The 20301-nt window shown below is 46.3% G+C and overlaps 2 protein-coding genes across 2 annotated transcripts in view; one reads left to right on the plus strand and one right to left on the minus strand.

Moving 5' to 3' along the window:
- LOC139352059 (grancalcin-like) overlaps window positions 1–20301 on the plus strand; it is a 142265-nt gene that overhangs the window by 106340 nt on the left and 15624 nt on the right. The gene's annotated exons all lie outside the window — the stretch shown is intronic.
- Window positions 4851–20301, minus strand: part of LOC139352057 (fidgetin-like) — a 35935-nt gene continuing 20484 nt past the window's right edge. The window contains exon 3 of the mRNA XM_070994103.1: window positions 4851–10702. Within this exon, the coding sequence (XP_070850204.1) occupies window positions 8421–10702 (2282 nt within the window). The 3' untranslated portion in view covers window positions 4851–8420. The remainder of the gene's footprint in view (window positions 10703–20301) is intronic.

The raw sequence follows: 20301 nt of genomic DNA on the forward strand, positions 1-20301 counted from the left end.
GTGATGTGAGTGTGTGTAGGTGTGTGTTCTTAACTAAGCTAACACAGCCTGACTGGATACTAATTGGATGTCTCCATCGGCAGTTATACACGATGTGGCATTACAGCAGGGAGAAAATCACACAGGAAAGCGCACCTCCGGCACCGTATACTGTGGAGAAAATCCAACGAGTTGAGCTGCCAGGGGGGAAAAAATCAGATGATGATCAGTTGATGGCGTTGGTACAGTATGTGCTGTTATAAAATCAATCAAAGAGGCAGGAATTGAGTTATTTCAACCTGTCCATCACTGTCGAGAGAGATGAAAGGCTTTGATGAGTAATGATCTGAAAGAAGGTAGACAGCTAATGAATCTCTCATAATGTCACCCACAAAAAACAAAAACACCCCCACCCACTCTAAAAAAAAAAATCCTGTCTTTGTAGAGGTCTCTCGCACAGCCTAATGCACATCACAGTCCCTGATAGTTCACTCAGCGACACCTCCTCAGTAGGAATCCTCCAGAGACAACCTCGCTGGCTGTCAGTCGGTCGGTCTGCCACTCACCGCTAACACGACAGCCCATCCCCGAGTGCCTGTGAACACTCCACAAGCGCCGCCGATCTGACAACACACACGCAAAAAAAAGCAAGAGAGTGTTTCTGAAGGTACCCTCCTGTGACGCCGGAAAGGCTCGTTTTAAGTTTTTCTGCCGAGGGAGGTGGGCTTCGGAGTGAGGATGACTCACGTCTGGCTCCCTGTTAGCGAGGGGGCCGCACCATCAAATGGATCAGGGTTTTTTGCCGCCTTTGAATGTGGATGATGGCTGAACAGGAGACTCGTAAGAGAAGAGCTGCGTTGATCACAGCCAGCTGTTAAACCTGAAGAACAGCTCTGATTTGGAACAGTGAGCGATGGATCAGACATGGAGGCCTAAACAAATGCACTTTATTCTGATGAGAAACGCTGTTTAAATGTTGCTTCTTGCTGTCGAACAGAATTTGCATGACAATAAATGCAATGCACTTATCAATATGCCCAAATCATGCATTATTAAAGTTGGGCAGCATTAACATAATAATATATTAGCATAATCAAGAGCAGCATTTGCATGGGAGATGTTCTTATGGACCGCAGAGGACCTCAGTGCAGCAGCGAAAGGTGAAGGCCGGTTCATGACATCTTCATCTTCAGCCAGGTCGGAGCTCTGTGAGCAGGCCTCGCTCCGGACTGAGCGTTTTCCCGTTAACACATGCGGGATATGTCGATATTAGTTGAATTTTAAGAGCATTTTTTGGACGTGTGTGCAGCAGAACAGGCCTCGAGTACTCTTTTATGCTATATGGTACTTCCAGCTCTTCTTACTCCACTAGATTTGATAGATTTTGCAAAACATATGACAACTACGTAAAACAGAAGGCATTAATATTGATTAAACTATTATATAAAGTAGCGCCACCTCAACCAACCACACCACTGAAATTCTACTTACATGTTAAGCATCATGAATAAAAATCAATAATATGTGATACACCAATGACCAGGGCTGTTCCTCCGACATGACGAGCGCTGCTTTTACTTTGGACACTTTCAAGCTTGCACATAAAAAGTTGAGAGATAAACGCATGAGAGATAAACTTGCTCAGTTTAGTGCAATCAGGGCTACATGCCCTGACATGACCAGAGGCTAATGGTGGCTAATGTTAGCTAAAATGACCATTTGGGGGCGTGCTTGTGTCCACCTGATGAACCCAGGCGCTCTCTTTTAGCCCTGGTTTTGGTCTCCACCACCTTGGTGCGGGCAGGCAGTGCACAGCGGATCCTTAGATGTGTTTTGCTGAGTACAGCTGCCTGCTAGGGCCAAAAATGTTGCTGATAAGCTACGTAAGTAGCAGCTAAGCACAATATAGGACTTTTACTTGAGAGCAATATTTGAAAACACTGCTCGCTTCTCAATAATTCCACTTTCTATAACATCTGTGCTGCAGTTTAGGACTTATGCATATCAGTACCTGTGCTGCACCCATACTGTTGTCCTGCACGGACAGGTGTCATGTGACGGAAAGCAGACAATGCGATTAATTTCAATTGTACGTTACAATACCCGGCAGGATTTTTATCATTAAACCAGGAAGGTATGGGTTTTCAAGTTCTATTCAAAGTGAAGCAATGTGCCCCTGATAAAACAAAGCAAAGGCACTTAGCATGTGTTCTCCTAGTTAAGATTCCCTCTCAGCAGTAATACAATGTTTCTGAGTGTCTGCTGGAAAACAAGTGGAAGGTCAAGAACACGAACAATAGATGTTGATTCCAATTATGTGTAAAGCATTGAACAAGATGCGCTAATGATGGCGTTGTCAGGAGAAAAAAGGTGTTTATGTGCTACTCTCCCAAAGCCTGTGGAACAGTTTATTAGGCAAAGGCTTTATTTCCATAAAGGCTGATAAGACTTCAAATGATTCACTGAAAAACAGTCCTGGCATCAGCACAGCAAAGCGCCGTGTGTATTTATCTCTCCCGACGCTGGGAGACAATCAAGACAAAGATGATAGCATATTTTGAAATGCAGCACAGGGGCATAATGAGACTGCCGACACTTCAGGAACAAAACCAGACAAAATGTTTTTTTTTCAGAGATGGCGCCTTGTTTTATTCACTCACACCAAAAAAAGGCCATCGTTTTCAATTAATGAAGCGGGGAATTGAGTCCGAGGTCCTGCGGGATATGGATTAACCATGATGGCTTGAGGGCCCAATCTCACACTGAGTCTGCGCCGCGGTCGGCATGGAGGAATTTCTCATTCAAGGCCTCGACCAGCCCCCCACCAACCACCGCCAGCACCGCCTCCTACCTCCAACTCATCCATCCATTCCTCATCCTAAGGTGAGTTGCTTCAGTGCAGACCGCTATTAGTGGTGGGGGGAGATAAAACTGTAAGTGTTGCTCCCAATTAGTGCATCAGTGACCGCTCTGTGCCTCCTCCACGGCGAGGCCTGCGAGGGGGGAGGGAGGAGGGGCCGCGGCGAGTGAAAGATTGGAGGAAGGATGACAGGAAAGGAGAGAACGGCGTGAAGTCGATGGCTTTGGAAAGTAATAAAAAGAAAGGGAGTGGGTTATGGAGGTAGCTAGATAAAGAGAGATGAAACGAGAGCGAGTGGTGGTACAGAGGGATGGGGGGTGGAGAGAAAAGTGACTAAAAAATGGCTTAAGCATTCATTTTGAGTGGCGAGACAGGTCCTATTAACATTTAACAGCGTTTGCGCAACTTGGTGTGGAGGTTAGGATGCAAATGAGGAGGAATTAAAACTGGCCAGAGGTTTGTCATTGATGGATTGCAGTCTGGCGGTACTCACCACTTCCTAGTGTCCATCACAGACGATTACTGTATAATTAAACCTTATTTCTGGACTCTCCGACGCATAATTACTTGTGTGGGAATGTGACCATCATCTAAAAGCTCCAGCAAAATGCTTTAGCATTTAGTCTGGCAGGCTGCAGTCATTTCACAGACCGGGGACAGATAGAGCCATCTGATGATCGGCAAAAGAACAGTCACTTTTAATAAGAGGTGGGAAAAAAATATTAGGCGACAGTGTGCTGATTATAGGAAAATTAGGCTTTCAAGTGGTAAAGTCCTTTGTGTTATTTGCATAATTTATTCCTTCTTTACCCCCCGTTCAACCACCTCAGTTTTTTTTTTTTTTTGCGAGCTGTGGGCAATTTCCTCTCATATTTGAATGGATTGCACATTTAAGACTACTTAAGGAAAATGATCACTTTGCATATTTTAATTGTCGCGTGAAGAGTGAGCAGAGGTGTGAGGCGAAGCTTCAGGAGTGAGGAGCCTTTAAAGTGGACGCGGCGGTGTTGTGGCAGATAACCCCGGGGTGCACACACACACATGCACCAGCTCATCACACACACACACACACACACACACACACACACACACACACACACACACACACACACACACACACACACACACACACACACACACTCTGTACTGTTGTGCAGCCTTAAAGAATACACCTGCAGCAGACTTTCCTGCTGCACCCTGATTTGGATAAAAACTTGCAGGTCAGTTTGTCGATAATATTTCCTGTATCAGTCCCCCTGCTGCGTCGAGCCGAGACCAACTGCAGCTTTGTGAATGCGGGTTATTTACAGACCAGCTTGCTGCTACAGTATTTATGAAACTTACAGCAATAAATAAATAAATAAACACGGGCAAAATAATCAAGTCTCTTCTTGCTGGTTGTCCTCTAGGCTCACAATCTGGAAGAAAAACATTTACAAGCTTCATATCTGATGGACAAAAAAAAAAAGCCTGCGCCATAAATTATTTCTGATCATGGCTATAGCATGTTTCAAAGTGGAAAACTAAAGAAAACAGCAGCCCCCGGTGCACTCTAACCTCTCGTGAAGCGTTTGAGTTTTCACAGATAATTATAGAGGCTATACAGCAGCTTCCCACACCTCAGCAGCAGCTATATAATGATACCTTGGAAATGTGCTGGGCAAATGCACATCATTTTCATTAAGTAATCCGAATTCTTTGCGATGGAGAAAGATAATTAATGCTTTAATGTTTTTGTCTTGCCACTCTCACCACAGAGAAGAGAAATGAATTGTTACATTTTAATGAGAGAAGCGACAGCGCTGGCTTCCTGCAACACGGACCGTTTTATAATTGCACACAAGGGTGACTAACTCAAGGCTCATTAAGGCGATTTTTCAGCTGGGCTGTTTTTTGCCAGGACAATACATATATTTTTCCATCCTACTGATAAATAAATTCTGTTATTACCACTCGTTTATTCATCCCTCACAGCCTTAATGTGACCAAAAAAAAAAGATGTACAAGATATAATCTCCCAAGAAAATGTCTTTAATGAATTGTTTGTTGCTGCTTGTACCTAAGATTACATGAAAATACATTTAAGTTGACTGCAAGTATGGCAACATATTCACACATATAAACAAGTGGTGCATTTTGTATTGTATGTATAGGTATGTACAACAGAAACACGTTACACTCTGGTTTAAAGTTGTGCAAGTGTGTTATATATACTAACAATTTATAAAATTCAACACACTAAATAAAAAAAAGAAGAGTGTGCCCACGTATATACACATTCACACGCGCACAACCACAGTAGTTCACAAAAGATTAAAGCAAATGTATTGGATTATACATTTCCAGGTCACCTTTAGGTCGACCCCAACTGTTCCTTCCTCACAAATCGCTTGTGAGTGTGTTTCTTGACGTCAGTGTTATCAGGTGTGTGTGTGTGTTTTGCCTACAGCTCGGATCTGACACACAGTGACAGAGACGCACACACACACACACACACACACACACACACACACATACACACACACACACACACACACACTAGGCTATGCTGCAGCCTGCGGTTGCACCATCAGCTAAATGTTTTAAGTACAGTCATCTGAGGTAGACTGCGCAAAACTTCATGGTGTTATTCTCTCCTCTTCCTCTTCTTCTTCTTCTTCTTCGTCGTCTTCTTTTTTTGTTTCAATGCATTTTTCACAAATGTCTGACATTTGGAAAGACGTAAATCAAATACCACGTGTGTTTTGTAGCCATGAGGTAGAAATGCTTTAAAGAAGAACTTTAGCGTCCGTTTAAAGAAAGGTTTCCAAAAAGAAAAAAGGGAACAAAAAGCTAGGTTTAAACACCATGTAGAAAAAGGTCAAGACGCAAAAGAAGGACCACAAAACACGTAACAAACAAGCGTAGCGTTGACCGGCGTGTTTCAAGTCGTGCTCGTCAGCGTGGAGAGAGAGCGCCTGTGCTGTTGATGTGTGCTCTGAAGTGCATTAGTAGGTTTTTCTGTCTAAAGGGACTCTCTCTCCAGAGGATTTGCTGACAGAAGGAATTCTGGTACAGATTGTTTTGAGGGTGGTTTTCTGACGGACCACTCTGCTTTCCCCTTGTGCCGCCGCCACACTGCCTGGCTGTCTTTCCTTTCCGTCAATTTTGCTGATGCTCAGCAGAACTTTTTCCCCCCACATCAGGTGCTGCACTGACGCTGCCTCAGACCAGAGACATCGCCACAGAGTGGGCCTGCACATGCAGCGTGGAGCTTCGGCTTCACCGCTCATGTTGGGAAAAAAAAAAACAAAACGTACAATAAAAGCGTAAATCAGATAAAAGAAATCTCCTTTAGGGATAAACATCCAACAGACAACAAAACCAATCAAGGGCCGCCAACGGCGTTGATACATTTCAGCAAAACACAAACAAAATGCTTTAGTGCACGTACATTAAACATCTTAACGCTCCCGTGTCACAGCAGCAGAGCTAAAGGAGTCCAACACTGTGACCAGGAGGACACAAAAATACATTCCAATGCAATACAATGGGCAACAGACAACCCTCAGGTATGAACCATGAAGACCAGTGCCAAAATTCCTCACTCAGAGCTTCCCAGTCAGCTGAAGCATGCGTCCAAATGCACTTAGACTGCACGCTTCGGTGTAAATACAGCGAAAGATGGGCAGCAATGGGTTTGGATTGGACTATGTCGTCCGGGGTGGTCGTTTTGACTAAAACAGATTTTCTGATGGTGTCTTTTACAGTTTTGCTAACTACACACACGACCGCTGGTTATGCTAACTGCATTACCGAGATCAATCGAGCAGAATTGCGATCGTCAAATGACCTCTGACCTCTGGCAGAAACAATAATTTACTCTTGATTTTCAACTTCCCGTGCTAAATCACAGACATGCGCGGACTGAATTTAAATGACAGGAGTTGTGTGTCGTCCTCCAGCTAATCCAGCCCAGTGTGACTGACAGAGCCAACTTTGCACAATCCGTACTTGCACATCCAAGCTGTGAGACCTATCAGATTCAAAACCTAGCAGGACATCTGGATTTAGCTTCCCTTGAGGCTAGTTTAGTGTTCTGAAAGCAGATTTCCCTTGAACACATCAGATGAGCTGCTTAACCGATATCCAATGCAGCATTTCTGCCTGAAACTCAAGTGAAACATTTAATTCAAGGCCGACACAAAGAGATATAATAAACTGGGCTCACTTTCTTGCTGAGAGTTAGATGACACTCTCATATCCGTCTGTCCAACAGAAGCCCTTTAGCTTAGCTTAGCTTAGCTTAGCTTAGCTTAGCATATCTTAGCTTAGCTACAAATGGATGTTTTCGCACCTTTCATTGGGCGTTTGTTACCTCACAGCTAGGTTAGCTGCCAAGCTAAGCAAACTGACTTCTTCTCATTGGTAAGAGAGCAATTAAGTGTGTTTCCAAAAAATGTCGAACAGTTCCTTTAAAGTTTTTGGAGGTGCTCTTAGCATCAGGCTCATCTCCATCAGAGGATACGTGACGGACATGTTAGCCAACAAACCGATGGAGCCTCCATGCAGCCAAACCACATAGCCTAGATCACATAATATAAACAATGTTGATTATGGTTGTTTTAATAAATATACAACTCCCAACACCCCAACACCTCTTAAGACCCCCAAACAACAAAGGTGGGCAGCGCGGTTTGAATTTTTTTTTAAGAGCGATGGAAATAAGCTTCAGGATTGGTCAAGTAGAAACAGGTAACCGAAGCACCTGCTGTGAGGAAAGAAAAGGAATAATGTTTTTACTCTCACTGTTGATTATGTTCCATTGTTCCAGAACATATCTAGTACATTCATCGTCACCTCTTTGCTATTTGTCCTAGCCAGTTGAGGTACGCCTAACACTGCTTCTCAAAACTGCCAAACCACCTTGGATTCTCCCGTCAGATCTTAGTGCTTTTCGTCAAAATATCTTGAGGTACTGTACAATTCACAAACGCTTTCCTGAGTTTTATTTGTTACGTTTGTTTGTTTTGCAGACGCAGGATCAGAAGAGATGAGCGTGAGTCAGGGCCCAGACTACTGCTGCCCTGATGGATTGCTGCTCTTAGCAAGACAATAAAGAGTGACTGACCACCACCGACGGCAACCGTCAATCTGTGTTTTTCAGACTCACTGCTGAAGTTTTAAAGCTCTTAATAATCATCAGCTCATGCCATGAATGTAGATTGTGAGGCAAATAAAGAAAGAAAATCGGAAAGCACCACTTCAGGCACTTGGATAGCCAACTAAATCTCAAGAACAAGAACATAAAGGTATATACACAGACACTGGGGCGTCTCTTCTGAAGCCAACTTGCTTGCAATGTGTAAACAAAGCCTGGTTTTCTGGAGTGTCACGCATTCAAATTAAAACTCTTGCTCATTAACTGCAAAACTGCCAGTTGCCTCATCAAACCAGGTCTCTCAGTGCGTCTAAACCCTGCTTGTGAGAACTCAGTGGGCTTGTGTTGGCCTTCTGTGTGCCTTTCCCTCCAGCACAATGCTTCTGCCCTGAGGGGAGGAATTGTGGATGCCTCTTTTTCTCAAGGGCGGAATCTATCTTTTCACTGGCTGCAGCCGAATATTTTGTTCCACTCAGTGTACGTGTCAATCTCTTTCTGCGATATACTGGCTTGGAACTTACAAAAGACACTCTCAAAGTCCTGGTAGGCAAGGGGCCTGACCTGTCCCCGGGGCATCATACCCGTCATGTCCATGCCCTGTGCAGAGACGTGTAACAGACCGACGAGGGCCTCCTGGCAGAGTCTGGCCAGGTCCAGTCCGGAGAAGCCCTCGGTACGCTGGACCAGCAGCGCCAGCTCCTCCTCACTCAAGCAGTACTTGTGCTGAGATTGAGCCAGGAGCTGGTTCACGATGTGGTGTCGGGCTGTGCTGTCCGGCAGGGGCACGAGGACCCTCCGACCAAAGTACCTGCGCAGCCCTTCGTCCATGTCCTGGGGTCTGCTAGTGGAGCAAACCACCAACACTTGGTTGCCTCCGTCCTCGCCCGAGCCCATGAGAAGTGAGTCCAACTGGGCAAGTAGCTCCCCCTTCAGCCGGTTGATGGGACTTTCTTCACTGAGGTGGGCTGACAGCAGCATGTCCACCTCACTGATGAACAGTACCGAGGGCTGCCGGCAGCGCGCCACCAGGAAGGATGCTCGGATAATTTTTTCTCCGTCTGCCAGCCACTTGGTGGCCAATGTGGAACCGCTGAGCTGGAGGAAGGGTGCACCCAGCTGGCTGGCCAGGCAGCGACCCAGCAACGTCCTGCCACTGCCCCTGGGGCCAAACAGCAACACACACCGAGGGGCGGGTCCCAAACTGCTGAACATGTCTGGGCGCAGAATGGGCCACAGGACCTCCTCCTTCAAGGTTGCCTTGGCTAGTTCTAGTCCTGCAATGTCACTCCAATCGACTGGGGGCCCCTGCTGAACAATTTCAGAGGTAACCATGTCTAGGAGGTGAGGGTCACTGGTTTTTAGCTGCTCTTCAGCAGGCCGGGTGGAGGAAGTGGACGAGGAGGAGGTAGGCCCTGGCGCTGAGTGGGAGAGGTGCAGACGGTGATCATCAGCACCTTGTTCACTGAGGGAAGGGGAGGTGAAGCTGACGAGGGAGTCTGCTGAGCGGGAACCCCCAAGGGTGGAGGTGACATAGGCTGGTGGAGTCAGTGGCCCACCTGTTGCCTGGCTGCTGTACTTCCTCTGCTGCTGCTCTGAGGACATCGTGGACTGCTTCTGAGCATTAAAAGGTAAAGACGACTTTTCGGCACTTCTGTCAAATCCACCACCGCTGGCGCTGTTGGAGCCTCCATTTACACTGCTGCTGTCTGCTATCCGGTACATGGGGCTCTCGGCCGAGTTCCGAGCCTGGCCGTAGCCAAAGTTAGCATAAGAGGTGTCTAGCTCTCCTTGGCCTGTCATGTAGAAGGCTTTTCTCTTCAGTGAGTTGGACGAGCTACTGTTAAGAGGGGTGGGGGCAATTGGGGTCAGGTTGTGGCTCTGATATGGGTATCCAGGTAAAGCAGAAGAAGGGGGAAGGGGTGTAGGTGCAGCGATGCCTGAGGGGAGGTATGAGGAAGGAGGGGGTGCTCCCCCAGGGCTGTACCCTGGCCCGACTGAGCTCTGAGCTGGGTAGCCTGCTGGGGGGTAATTATAACTAGACAAGTTGGGGGAGCCTCCGTTGTAAGCTGGGACTAATGTGGGGTGGGAGGGCGGTGGAGGGGGTGGCTGCAGGAGCCCAGAGCTGTGCAGTGGGGAGGGAAGGGCTGGGGCGGGGGCAGACTGGGAGCTGTAACTGCTGTGCAGGTAGGAGCTGCTGTATGCAGGGCCGTATTCCTGAGAGGGCATGGAGGAGGAGTGGAGGGCGGTGGCAGTGTGGCTCCCACAGCTGCTGCTGGAGTAGCTGGGCTCACTCAGGGTGCTGGAGGCCAGGCCTGGGGAGCTGCACATGCCAGACACCACCTCTGAAGCCGCCGCCACCCCTCCTTTCCTGACTGAAACCCCCTCTGGGATGCAGCTCATGGGATAGACGCCATCCTGCCAGGGCTCTGATTCACCTTTCCGGCCATTCATCACTCCTGGGACCCCGGGGGCCTCGGGATAAGAGCCCGGCATCTCCAGAATACCGGAATACTTCTCGGCATACTTCTTGAGCAGGTTGGAGGCGGTGAGGGCCGAGATGTCGTCATTGGCCCAGGCGTACTGGTAGTTGGCTGAGCGCTGCAGGTGGCCAGGTACCGCCCTGTAGGCCTCAGCCTTGTGGGCTGGCGAACGCGTAGTGGAGGAGATGTCAAAATGCTGTTCGGCCCACTGGCTGTGCTCGGGGGTCCACTGCATCTTTAAGCCTGAGAGAAACGGAGACAGAGCGAACACGTGAACACGCTGACATGCTAAAATCATTTTTAGCAATTATTAAAATGACAACACCTCCAAACCGCCTGTGATGGAAGGCGGTCAATTAAAAAGGCGATATTGACCTGGAGGCTGGTTAATTTTACAGAGCATAAAAAGGACGGGGTGTGTGTCTGCAGGTACGGAGGGGTGGTGGGACGGCTGGTTACGGCAGCCTAATGCACCCTGGCCAGACCAATAAGACAGAGGCATTGAGGGTCACTCTATAATCCCCGGCTCATCTGAGGTGGCTGGAGATGGGCTTGAAAATGCGCCGCGCCGAGTGCCACAAAGCAACACACACACTCACGCGCATCCACCCCCCTCCTCCGCTCACGGCGCTTTCATCGAACACACACACAAACCTGTGCTCAGACACACAGGCGTTTAAAAAAAAAAAAATATCTACGCCTGCATTCAGGCGTGCTGACGTGCACGCGCGCACACACAAGCTCACGTCCACTGACCCAGACGGACAAACACAGGCACGCACACAGTAGCTGTAGCAAGCAATGAATTACAACACACTGTGTCTCAAGCTTAGTTCCTGTCTGCACAGCTCCACCTTGACCTCTCTCTCTGCCGCTCTCTTTACCTTTCTGTCTGCCTCTCTTCTTTATGCCTCCCTGCTGCCTTGTCTTTCCTCTCGGTCTCTCCTTTGCTTTTTTTTTTGTCGTCCATTTTCCACCTCCCCTCCTGCTAGATCCTCCTTTATTTCTCTTCACCTCCTTTTATTCTGACTCCATCTATTTTGATATATATCTCTCCTTTTCATTCCCTTTCTGCTCTTTCTTCGCGGCCAGCCCTCCTCTTATTTACTCCCTCTGTGCTTGCTTCGCCTCCTCCCCTCCCTCCTTGCTCCATCTCATCTCAGACACACTCACCTGGCTCTCCCCTTTATTGCCTCAGGAGGCTGGAGAGCCACTGTTTCCTTTAATCCCAGCCAATGCCATCTGCAAACACTGACAGTCACACAGCGACTCCATCGTTGTCTCACTATCAAAGCCGTGGCGCTATCAAAGGCTGGACGGGGCGTAATCACAGCAGCCGCACGGCAGATTGAACCCCGTTTGATTTGACTTAGTGCACACAAATAAAGGATAATATCGGTGTCATTTAGGCTGCTTCCTCCGACTTATTGACTGGCAGCGGCTGCATGTAGAGATCCACAGCTGGGGGTCTGGTGAGCAATGCCTGCTTCAGAATTGGTTTATGTGTGTGTTTCTGTGCTTGTGCGAGTAAAGCAGGCATGCACAATAAAATCCATTCATGGAGAAGCAAATCTTCCCTTCCTCCCTCCATTTATGCCACTGCAAACACGGACACACACAAGCAAAAAGCACACAGGCACAAACACATACATGTTCACACTCTCTTGCTCTCTTTTCCAAGGCCCTGTGTTTGTTTGGTAACAACACAGGGAGGGAGGGGGGAATCCCCAGACTCCTATTTCCTCTCTGATTTTCCTCTCTAGCCGCCTCTCGGCAGACGCCAGTGGCTAATTAGCAGAATGGCGATCTGCTAATTGTGTTAATTTACAACATTTTAGCCGAGGGGAGTCTAGCAGGGGCTGGCAAGCCTGTCACCCTCCCAGTGTACCGAGCAGGAGCGCCTCAGACAAAGAGCTGAGCAGAGGAAAGTTTTGTATTAGCTGGGAGGCTCCTTTAATATTGAGAACATATTAAGTGGAAGCAGCGCTATAAAAGGGCAGTATTTCAAGGAGAAAATTACAAGTCGGGGAAGCTGGACGAAATAAGAGAAAATGAGGCTTTAGGCCAAATAAAGGTTTCAAAACAATCCTTCAATAGCAGCCTGGTTTGGACACAGCATTGTACTGTTGTTATAAGCTACTTTTTAATATAAATACAATGTAAGGATCCTAAAGAGTTGGTTCCTTCGTCCAATAACTGGCAGGCACACTTTGTTTATTCTATTATCCCTTACACGATATAATCCCAACACAGCGTGAACCGAAAATAATCCTCAATGAATAACATCATTGTTGAACTGCTGAACTGTGTGATGGAAGCAGGGTAAATAAAACATTTTTAAGGGCTTTTAAAGCCGGGGTTGTTTCTTACGATCGTATTCTCGAGCTGCATGTTTGATCTGCAGCCAGAAGCGAAACGCTGCATTGACAGCGCGCGCGAGATCTTGTATTATTTCTACATTAGCTCGTCAGCGTGAATAGATAATATGGAGCTGAGGAGAAAGTGGAAGGCACGTGGCTCTAAAGCCAGATTCAGCCACGTCTTCAGCCATCAGTGCATGCTGTCTCCCGCTAATCCACAGCCCGCCCCCCCCCCAGTCCACCCCCCCGCCTTACATCAGATTCAAGAGCTACAGTCGCTGCACGTCTTTTCACAGCGTCTCGTCTTGCAGGTTTGCAGAAGCACAGGCTTGCTATGAAGCTGCCTCAGTGACTCTGGGGTCAGTCTGCCATGTGTCTCTTGATTCTGCTGCAGAAACATCCACCTTCACATGTCATTTAACGGGCATTCAGCCACCTTCCATTCAGTGATCGAATCATTGACAACAAGTGGCGACCGTGTCATCAAGTGCTCGACCTTGGCCCTTAACTAACATAATGATAAAGTCCCGTTTCCATAGCGGGGACCTGACAGACTCGTGTGTACGATGGAGTGACGTGGTACTTTACAATATCGCTTAACAAAATAACACTGACACGAGAACGGATGTTTTACCAAATAAAAATATTACGGCATATATTTGTATAATTTCCACAAACGCAGCACCTTAAATGTGAATTAACTACAAAATGAAGCTGAAACCAAACTGCCTGGATTGGTATTTTCTGGACAAATTACAGCTAAGTTAGCCACGGCTAGCCTTAGCTTGATAGCTTTAACCTGTAACTGAACAATACCCAATACCCAGCTAGCTAACGAGTGTAGCGATGATGCCATAAATTTATTGTAGCTTCCATTAAATCACAAATTTAAATGTATATTAAAAAATCATTTATTGACTTCAACATAAATGTTAATAGGCTATATTATAATATACTATAATAATATACAAATATGAGCTGAAAATATGCAAAATAATGTTCATTTTCTTAAACAAGCTTATTCAAATTTAAGTTAATTTATGCCAACACCAGTGATTTTTGAGGGTAATTCAGGATTATGGGACTGCAGGAATTAAAAAGACATTTAATCTCCAAATCATTAAAAGAAATGCAGTGAGATGTGAGCATTTATGTTGTTTGAAGACCAATTTAACGCACGTCTCAAGGAGGACAAAGTGAAAATATCATGACGTGTTAAGGTGGTCACGATGAATCGGCCTGTTTGGGCTTCGCTTTAAGAGCCGACGCTCGGGTGCAACTTTCCAGCGCAGGGACGCGGACGGAAAAACGGACGGAGCTGGAAATAAACAGAAGAAGTGCGGGTGGAGGACGGAGAGGGGGATGAGCGGGAGGAGAGAAACACAAAATAAAACAAACCCTGTGAATCACACGCGCTCTTCTCTCCACATAGTTTGACACTCCATCACACTCCGATATGTCCTCCATTTAAAGAAACATGAATCTTTCTAATACCATCATTAATAAAGATAACATATATAAAAGAGTGTGTCAGGCTCCATCAGGGCTTTCATCTCTTCTATAATGAGGTTAATGCAGAGACGCAGTGATTACCCTAGCAATGCAAATGAAGGCCAAATGATAACTTGCACTATTTAAATAAGGTAATAGCGATTACTCTACGTTATTCAAATGAGGACAGACGCTTTGAACTGAGCGCTTTGAACTCGCTGCTCCTTCTCCAAAACAAATGAAAGAGATGGAGGAGGACTGACTTTGGACTCATTCAGTGTGTATCCTCTAATTCAATGTGATGTAAACCAAGGGCAACAAGCAAAGGAGAGTCACTAAATGTGGTGGTGCAGGAAGGGTGGGGTCAACCAGGAAACACGTTCAAGGTAGCCTGACTGACTGCGCTCCTTTACTCACTTTGAAAGACCTTGAAAGTCACTGAATAGTCCCTGGATTCATCGTCAGAGTGAGAAACAATGACGCGAATCAACTCGAAATCATAGTGTTTTTCTTTGGGCGTGAATAAAAAAAAAAATAAATTACAATCAGCGTCGTTGAATGTCGCCCATTCATTTCCAAAAACTTTCAAGGCCCTGTTGGTATTGCAGTCATGAAAGGAATTCTGCTACTTGTGGAGCTCAATCTGCCCGAGCTTCAATGCTGAAACGAGTGCGTTTTGACTACAATCGCCATCGTCAGGGTTACAGGATCGCACGTATCGCAGCGGTTAAAAGAGTCGTCCGGCGTTCCTGAAGAGCGGCTGAATTCTTTCCATTCATCCCTTTTTTTTTCCTGATTGCAGCACCTCGACGGAGCCTCAACCTCATTTGATTCTTCGCGCAATCTTTTCAACGGGTTTTTTAAGGCCCGAGGGAGATTTGCAAAGCGTTCGGACGGACACATGCGGCAACGTGCGCGAGCCGAAAAGTGAGTGTGTGTGTTTGTGTTGCAGGGAGACGGCGAGGGAGGGAGGGAGGGAGGGAGAGAGAGAGGGAGAGATCGTGCACTCAGCTGAAACAACATCCAACAGAAATCTTCTCCACCTTCTGAAGCGTCAAGTCTGCCAGCGCTTTTTCTCCGTCTCCCCCTCCTACAGCCTCCACATAGAGAAGCCTAATCATTCTCATTACACTCGGCGTCCATCTGCATCAACAGAGCTGCCTGTTACTGTGCGTGTGTGTATGTGCAGTAAACAGCTCTTTAGAGAGAGCTAATGAGCTCTTTTAAGACTGTCCGCTGTGTGATTCTGCAAGCGGGGTGTCAGAGCAAACTGCCCATTTTGGTAACGTCATAATTAAGCCGCGGAAACAGAGATGCCGGCACACATGTCGACGCCGACGCGCCCTCGCGCGCACACACACAATCTGAGCACGAACGCGCGCCCTTCGCCGTCTTTCTAACGTAAACAGACACCGAAGACCTTCAGAAACAAACGATCATGTCATATTTTTCTAATAATCTGTCTCCGATTGAGTGTAGGAGGAGGAGAAGGAGCTGCGTGACAAGCGATAACTTCATCAGGAGGGGCCTGTTTTCACACACCACCAGGGAAATCTAAGCAGCCAGTTATTCAAATTCTTATCAAATACACCAGAGGGCATCTTTTAACCTCTAAATCGCTGCACGGAGGAGCACAGAAAAACCTGGATGTGCCGTCTATGTAGCTTTTGTTATATGAGAGTGTGTATTCTCCAGCGCGCAGGCCTTGTGTGTGTTTGACAACCTCTGGACCACCTTGTTAATGAGTCCAGCACACTGTGACTAAGCCACGGGCTACGCTGTATTGGCACACAACCTACAGTAGAGAGTCAAATAATGTGATTAGGTCCTCCAAAAGGCAATTAATTATGAAATTAGTCATGAGCTGGTGTCACACACACACACACACATGCGCGCGCACACACACACAGTCAAAACTCTGGTTGGTGAATTCATCTGTAATGCGTCCTCTCGTCTGAAGTGGCTGAAGTCAAAAAGCTTGAATTATCAGCAACCTCTATTTGAGTCAAAAAGGAACAAAAAAAGACAAAACGTGTGTTAACAGATGAGCTAAATCTGCGGTGACAGGCGGCAAAACTGTCCTCCGAGCCAGATTTTCCCTCTGAAAGCAACCAACCAGCCCCAGTCTGCGTCTTTGAAGGCGGCTGTTCGGCTGCAGCTCACCATTACGACGACTGGTCTGCCGCAAAGCGACGACAACGACAACAACAACAACAACAGATATGGGAGTAAACAGTGAGTTCAAAGTCTAGACGGCGAGCAGTGACCGGCTGAGATGAGCTGTCAGTAACTCAAAGACAGTAAGGGAAGGGGGGGTTGGTGGCTGTAAAGATGACAGCTCCGAGCTGCGATATAAGGATATTTGACAAATGACAGCGTCTTTAAAAAAATCAAATATTCACTGTAATCTGCGATCTCTGACCTCGCGCTAAGTTTCCGCCGCTTTCGACCATCAAACTTTGAAATCTTTGTGGAGCACAGGCTCGGCTTTGAGAGGCGCAGCTCGGCTGTGGCACGGAGATGTTGAGGCTTTAAAAATATTAGGGTAAAATTTAATGACGGCTCTAAATTTAGCTCGCAGGAGAAATCTGACTTAACCGCCATAAATCTCTCAGTGGATTCCAGAGGCGTATCATGGCCGCCCCTGCCTGCCGGTATCAGATCTTCCTTGGAGCTGTATAAATTGACACTGTCTAAATTTCCTTTTACTAGACAGACTATTGAATGGGTGGGTTAAATGGGTAGGGCGCAGTTAAACAAATGCTCCGGATCAAGGAAATTGTGCGTGGCTTCTTTTGTCATTCAGAGAGGAAATTGAGAGATATTCGGCGGGGGCTCGGAGCCGCTAACGCACGGCATTCATCTATAATGCACTCGGCCTGTCCGTCAGCTACTCCATTTCCTGTGACTAGCACAGCGTGCCTAATCACCCGGCTCGACGTGGGGTTCCTTCCTCAAAGACAGCGCCACACACACACACACACACACACACACACACACACACACACACACACACACACACACACACACACACACACGGTCACACAGGAAGAAGAAGGAAGGTGGACGCACGCAGGACACACGAGCTCGCGTGGAAACATCAGGCCCGCTGAGGCAAATGGATTATTCTCATCTGGTGAACAAAACATCTGGAAAGACTTTCACCACCACTGTGCCACACACACATACACACACACACACACACACACACACACACACACATACGTACTTAGACCACCTTTGGGGTCGAATGGAAAAACACGCCACTTTTGGGGACACCCACATTTTTGCTGTTCTGTCATGGTTTAGAGAGAAGATGCCATCATTTTCAGATGTGGAAGGATGCCCACAATACAAAAATCACTTGTTTTTTTTGATTAAAGCTTCTTTTTTCCAGTATGATTTTTTACCTTGAGATTGGGGACAAATGATATTTTAGCAACCTTTGGGGACTTGGGCTATACACAAACTCTGATAGAAGTCATCTTTGGGGTCGTTTCTTCCAAGGCAGAGATTCCACACCTTGAGATGTGTCTAGTCCCCCATTTAGGGGAGTCATTTGATTTGGAGGTTGGAGATTCTTGAAATTATGTCAATACTAACTGAATTAACACAAAACATGTGAGGACAGTTGAATATATTACAAGTAAATGTTCCAACCAATGAGAATGGGACCCACACACAGGTGCAGAACACAGGGAATAAAGTCTGAAGAGAATCACGTTTGTTGCAGCTTCACTGATCTTTTATTAACAAAAAGATCAATTATTACAAAAAAAAATGGAAACAGAAAGAGACACAGGGCTCTATTTTCGACTCCGCCACCGGCGCAGCGCAGGCTGCGCCATCGGCGCAGTAGTATTTTCGACCGGCGCAGGCAGGCGCACTTGGTATTTTGGTAAACCCAGGCGTTCAGAGGTGTTGCGGTGCAGTAGGGGGGAGGTGTCGCCATAATGAGCCGGCGGATTGGAATTTTTGACCATTTTGGTCTGCGCCGGCAGCGTAAAAGTGCGCTGAAAGCTCACCACCTCAGACCTGGTCAACTCTGTGCGCCAACAGCATAAGTGGAGTCATTCGCTCACCTCACAGTCAGGTTTCCACAGTGTCTGGCATTTCACTGCGATCAATAATTAGCAACAGCCGCAATTCAATGCAACTATCTGAGTCAGCACATACAGTCAGACCTAAATTTCTATGTTTTGATCGGTATCTCACCTGACCACATCGAAAGCGCGTTCGGCATGCGTAATGGTCACTCAACCTGACCGAATGTACACAGGTGAAACAGAGATGTCTGGTGATCTGTGACTCAAATTGCCTGGTGACAAACGTGTATGCCACTTTCCCCGGTTCTAGCATCCCTGCAGTCTTTCAGGGGGGCACCCCTCTGGATGGGTGGCTGCTAGGTGATAATGGCTATCCACTGAAAATGTGGTTGATGTCGCCATATATCACACCGTCAACAAGGCGGCAGCGTGGTTTTAACGGTGTTTTCAGCAGTGCTCGGTCAGTCATCGAATGCACACTGCGATCAATAATTAGCAACAGCCACGATTCAATGCAGCTATTTAAGTCAGCACATACAGTCAGACCTAAATGTAGATATTTTGATCAGTATCTCATCTGACCACATCGCACGCACGTTGGGCACACGTAATGTTCACTCGCCCTGACCGAATGTACACAGGTGAAACAGGGATGCGAACTAATCGATTAACGTCGCCGTGCCAACCAGAAACAGCCGTGGCGTCCTACAGAGCAGATATACTGCATCTATCTCAGAGCACTGAGAGACAGAGAGAGACAGACACACGGAAAAAAACGTAAATGATGATCATTGTCTGCTATTACCCACGTCATTTCATTCCAAATACAAATGTTATCATTGTAATGCTTAACGTTATCTACAAAGATGGAGTACATCATTGCTTTGAGGAGGATGAGGAGGAGGCCGAGGATTTACCATCCAAGGACCTCATATTTAGACACCAGAATCAGAAATCCTTTATTTATCCCAGAGGGGAAATTGTTTTTGTTGCAGTGCTCCTTACAAGAATAGAATTAGAATAAAATTAGAAAATAGTAAATCGTAACTTCTGTTGTGTGTTTTCGTGGGGACATTCATGTGTTTGGACGGCTTTAACACTAACACATAATAACCTATCCATACTACTGGGGACACTCCACACTCATACACATACTATATGATCCAAACTGGGGACACTCATGTGTTTGGACGGCTTTAACACTGATACATAATCCTATCCATACTACTGGGGACACTCCACACTCATACACATACTATATGATCCAAACTGGGGACACTCATGTGTTTGGACTGCTTTAACACTGATACATAATCCTATCCATACTACTGGGGACACTCCACACTCATACACATACTATATGATCCAAACTGGGGACACTCATGTAGGGCTGGGCGATATGGCTGAAAACTCTATCACGATATAAGTGTTTTATATTGGTCGATATCGATAATTATTGATATTTTTTATGACCTGTTTAAAATAAGGACCGGGAGAAAAATACATTCAGTTTAAACATTTTTATTTTAAATTGAACCTTCCTCTGATTATAATCCCCTCAGCTATCAAGGCAGAAAGGAAAGGAAATGTCAACACAACCATGGAAAACACTCAAATAATAAATGCAAAAAAAGAGTAAAAATGTAAACAGAGAAACCTGAGAACTTTTTTCCTGCAGGTTTAGTGCAGAAAGTTCACAAGCTGATTCACCTTCTGGTGAATAAAATGTTTTCAGATATGTGCAGTGTTTTGTAAACATAGCAGAAACTGAGGTAGACTTGACATCAGTAACATACAAACAAACAAACAAACATGATAGACAGCACAGTAACACTGACTGAACTATAAAACCAGCCTAGACATAAGAACAACTTCAGTCACTCTTCTTACTCTAAACATACATGAACTATTCAGTTATATTTTTATTATAAGAGCTGTTTGTAAG

The sequence above is a fragment of the Chaetodon trifascialis genome, chromosome 24 (genome assembly GCF_039877785.1).
Source record: "Chaetodon trifascialis isolate fChaTrf1 chromosome 24, fChaTrf1.hap1, whole genome shotgun sequence".
Classification (NCBI taxonomy): Eukaryota; Metazoa; Chordata; class Actinopteri; order Chaetodontiformes; family Chaetodontidae; genus Chaetodon; species Chaetodon trifascialis.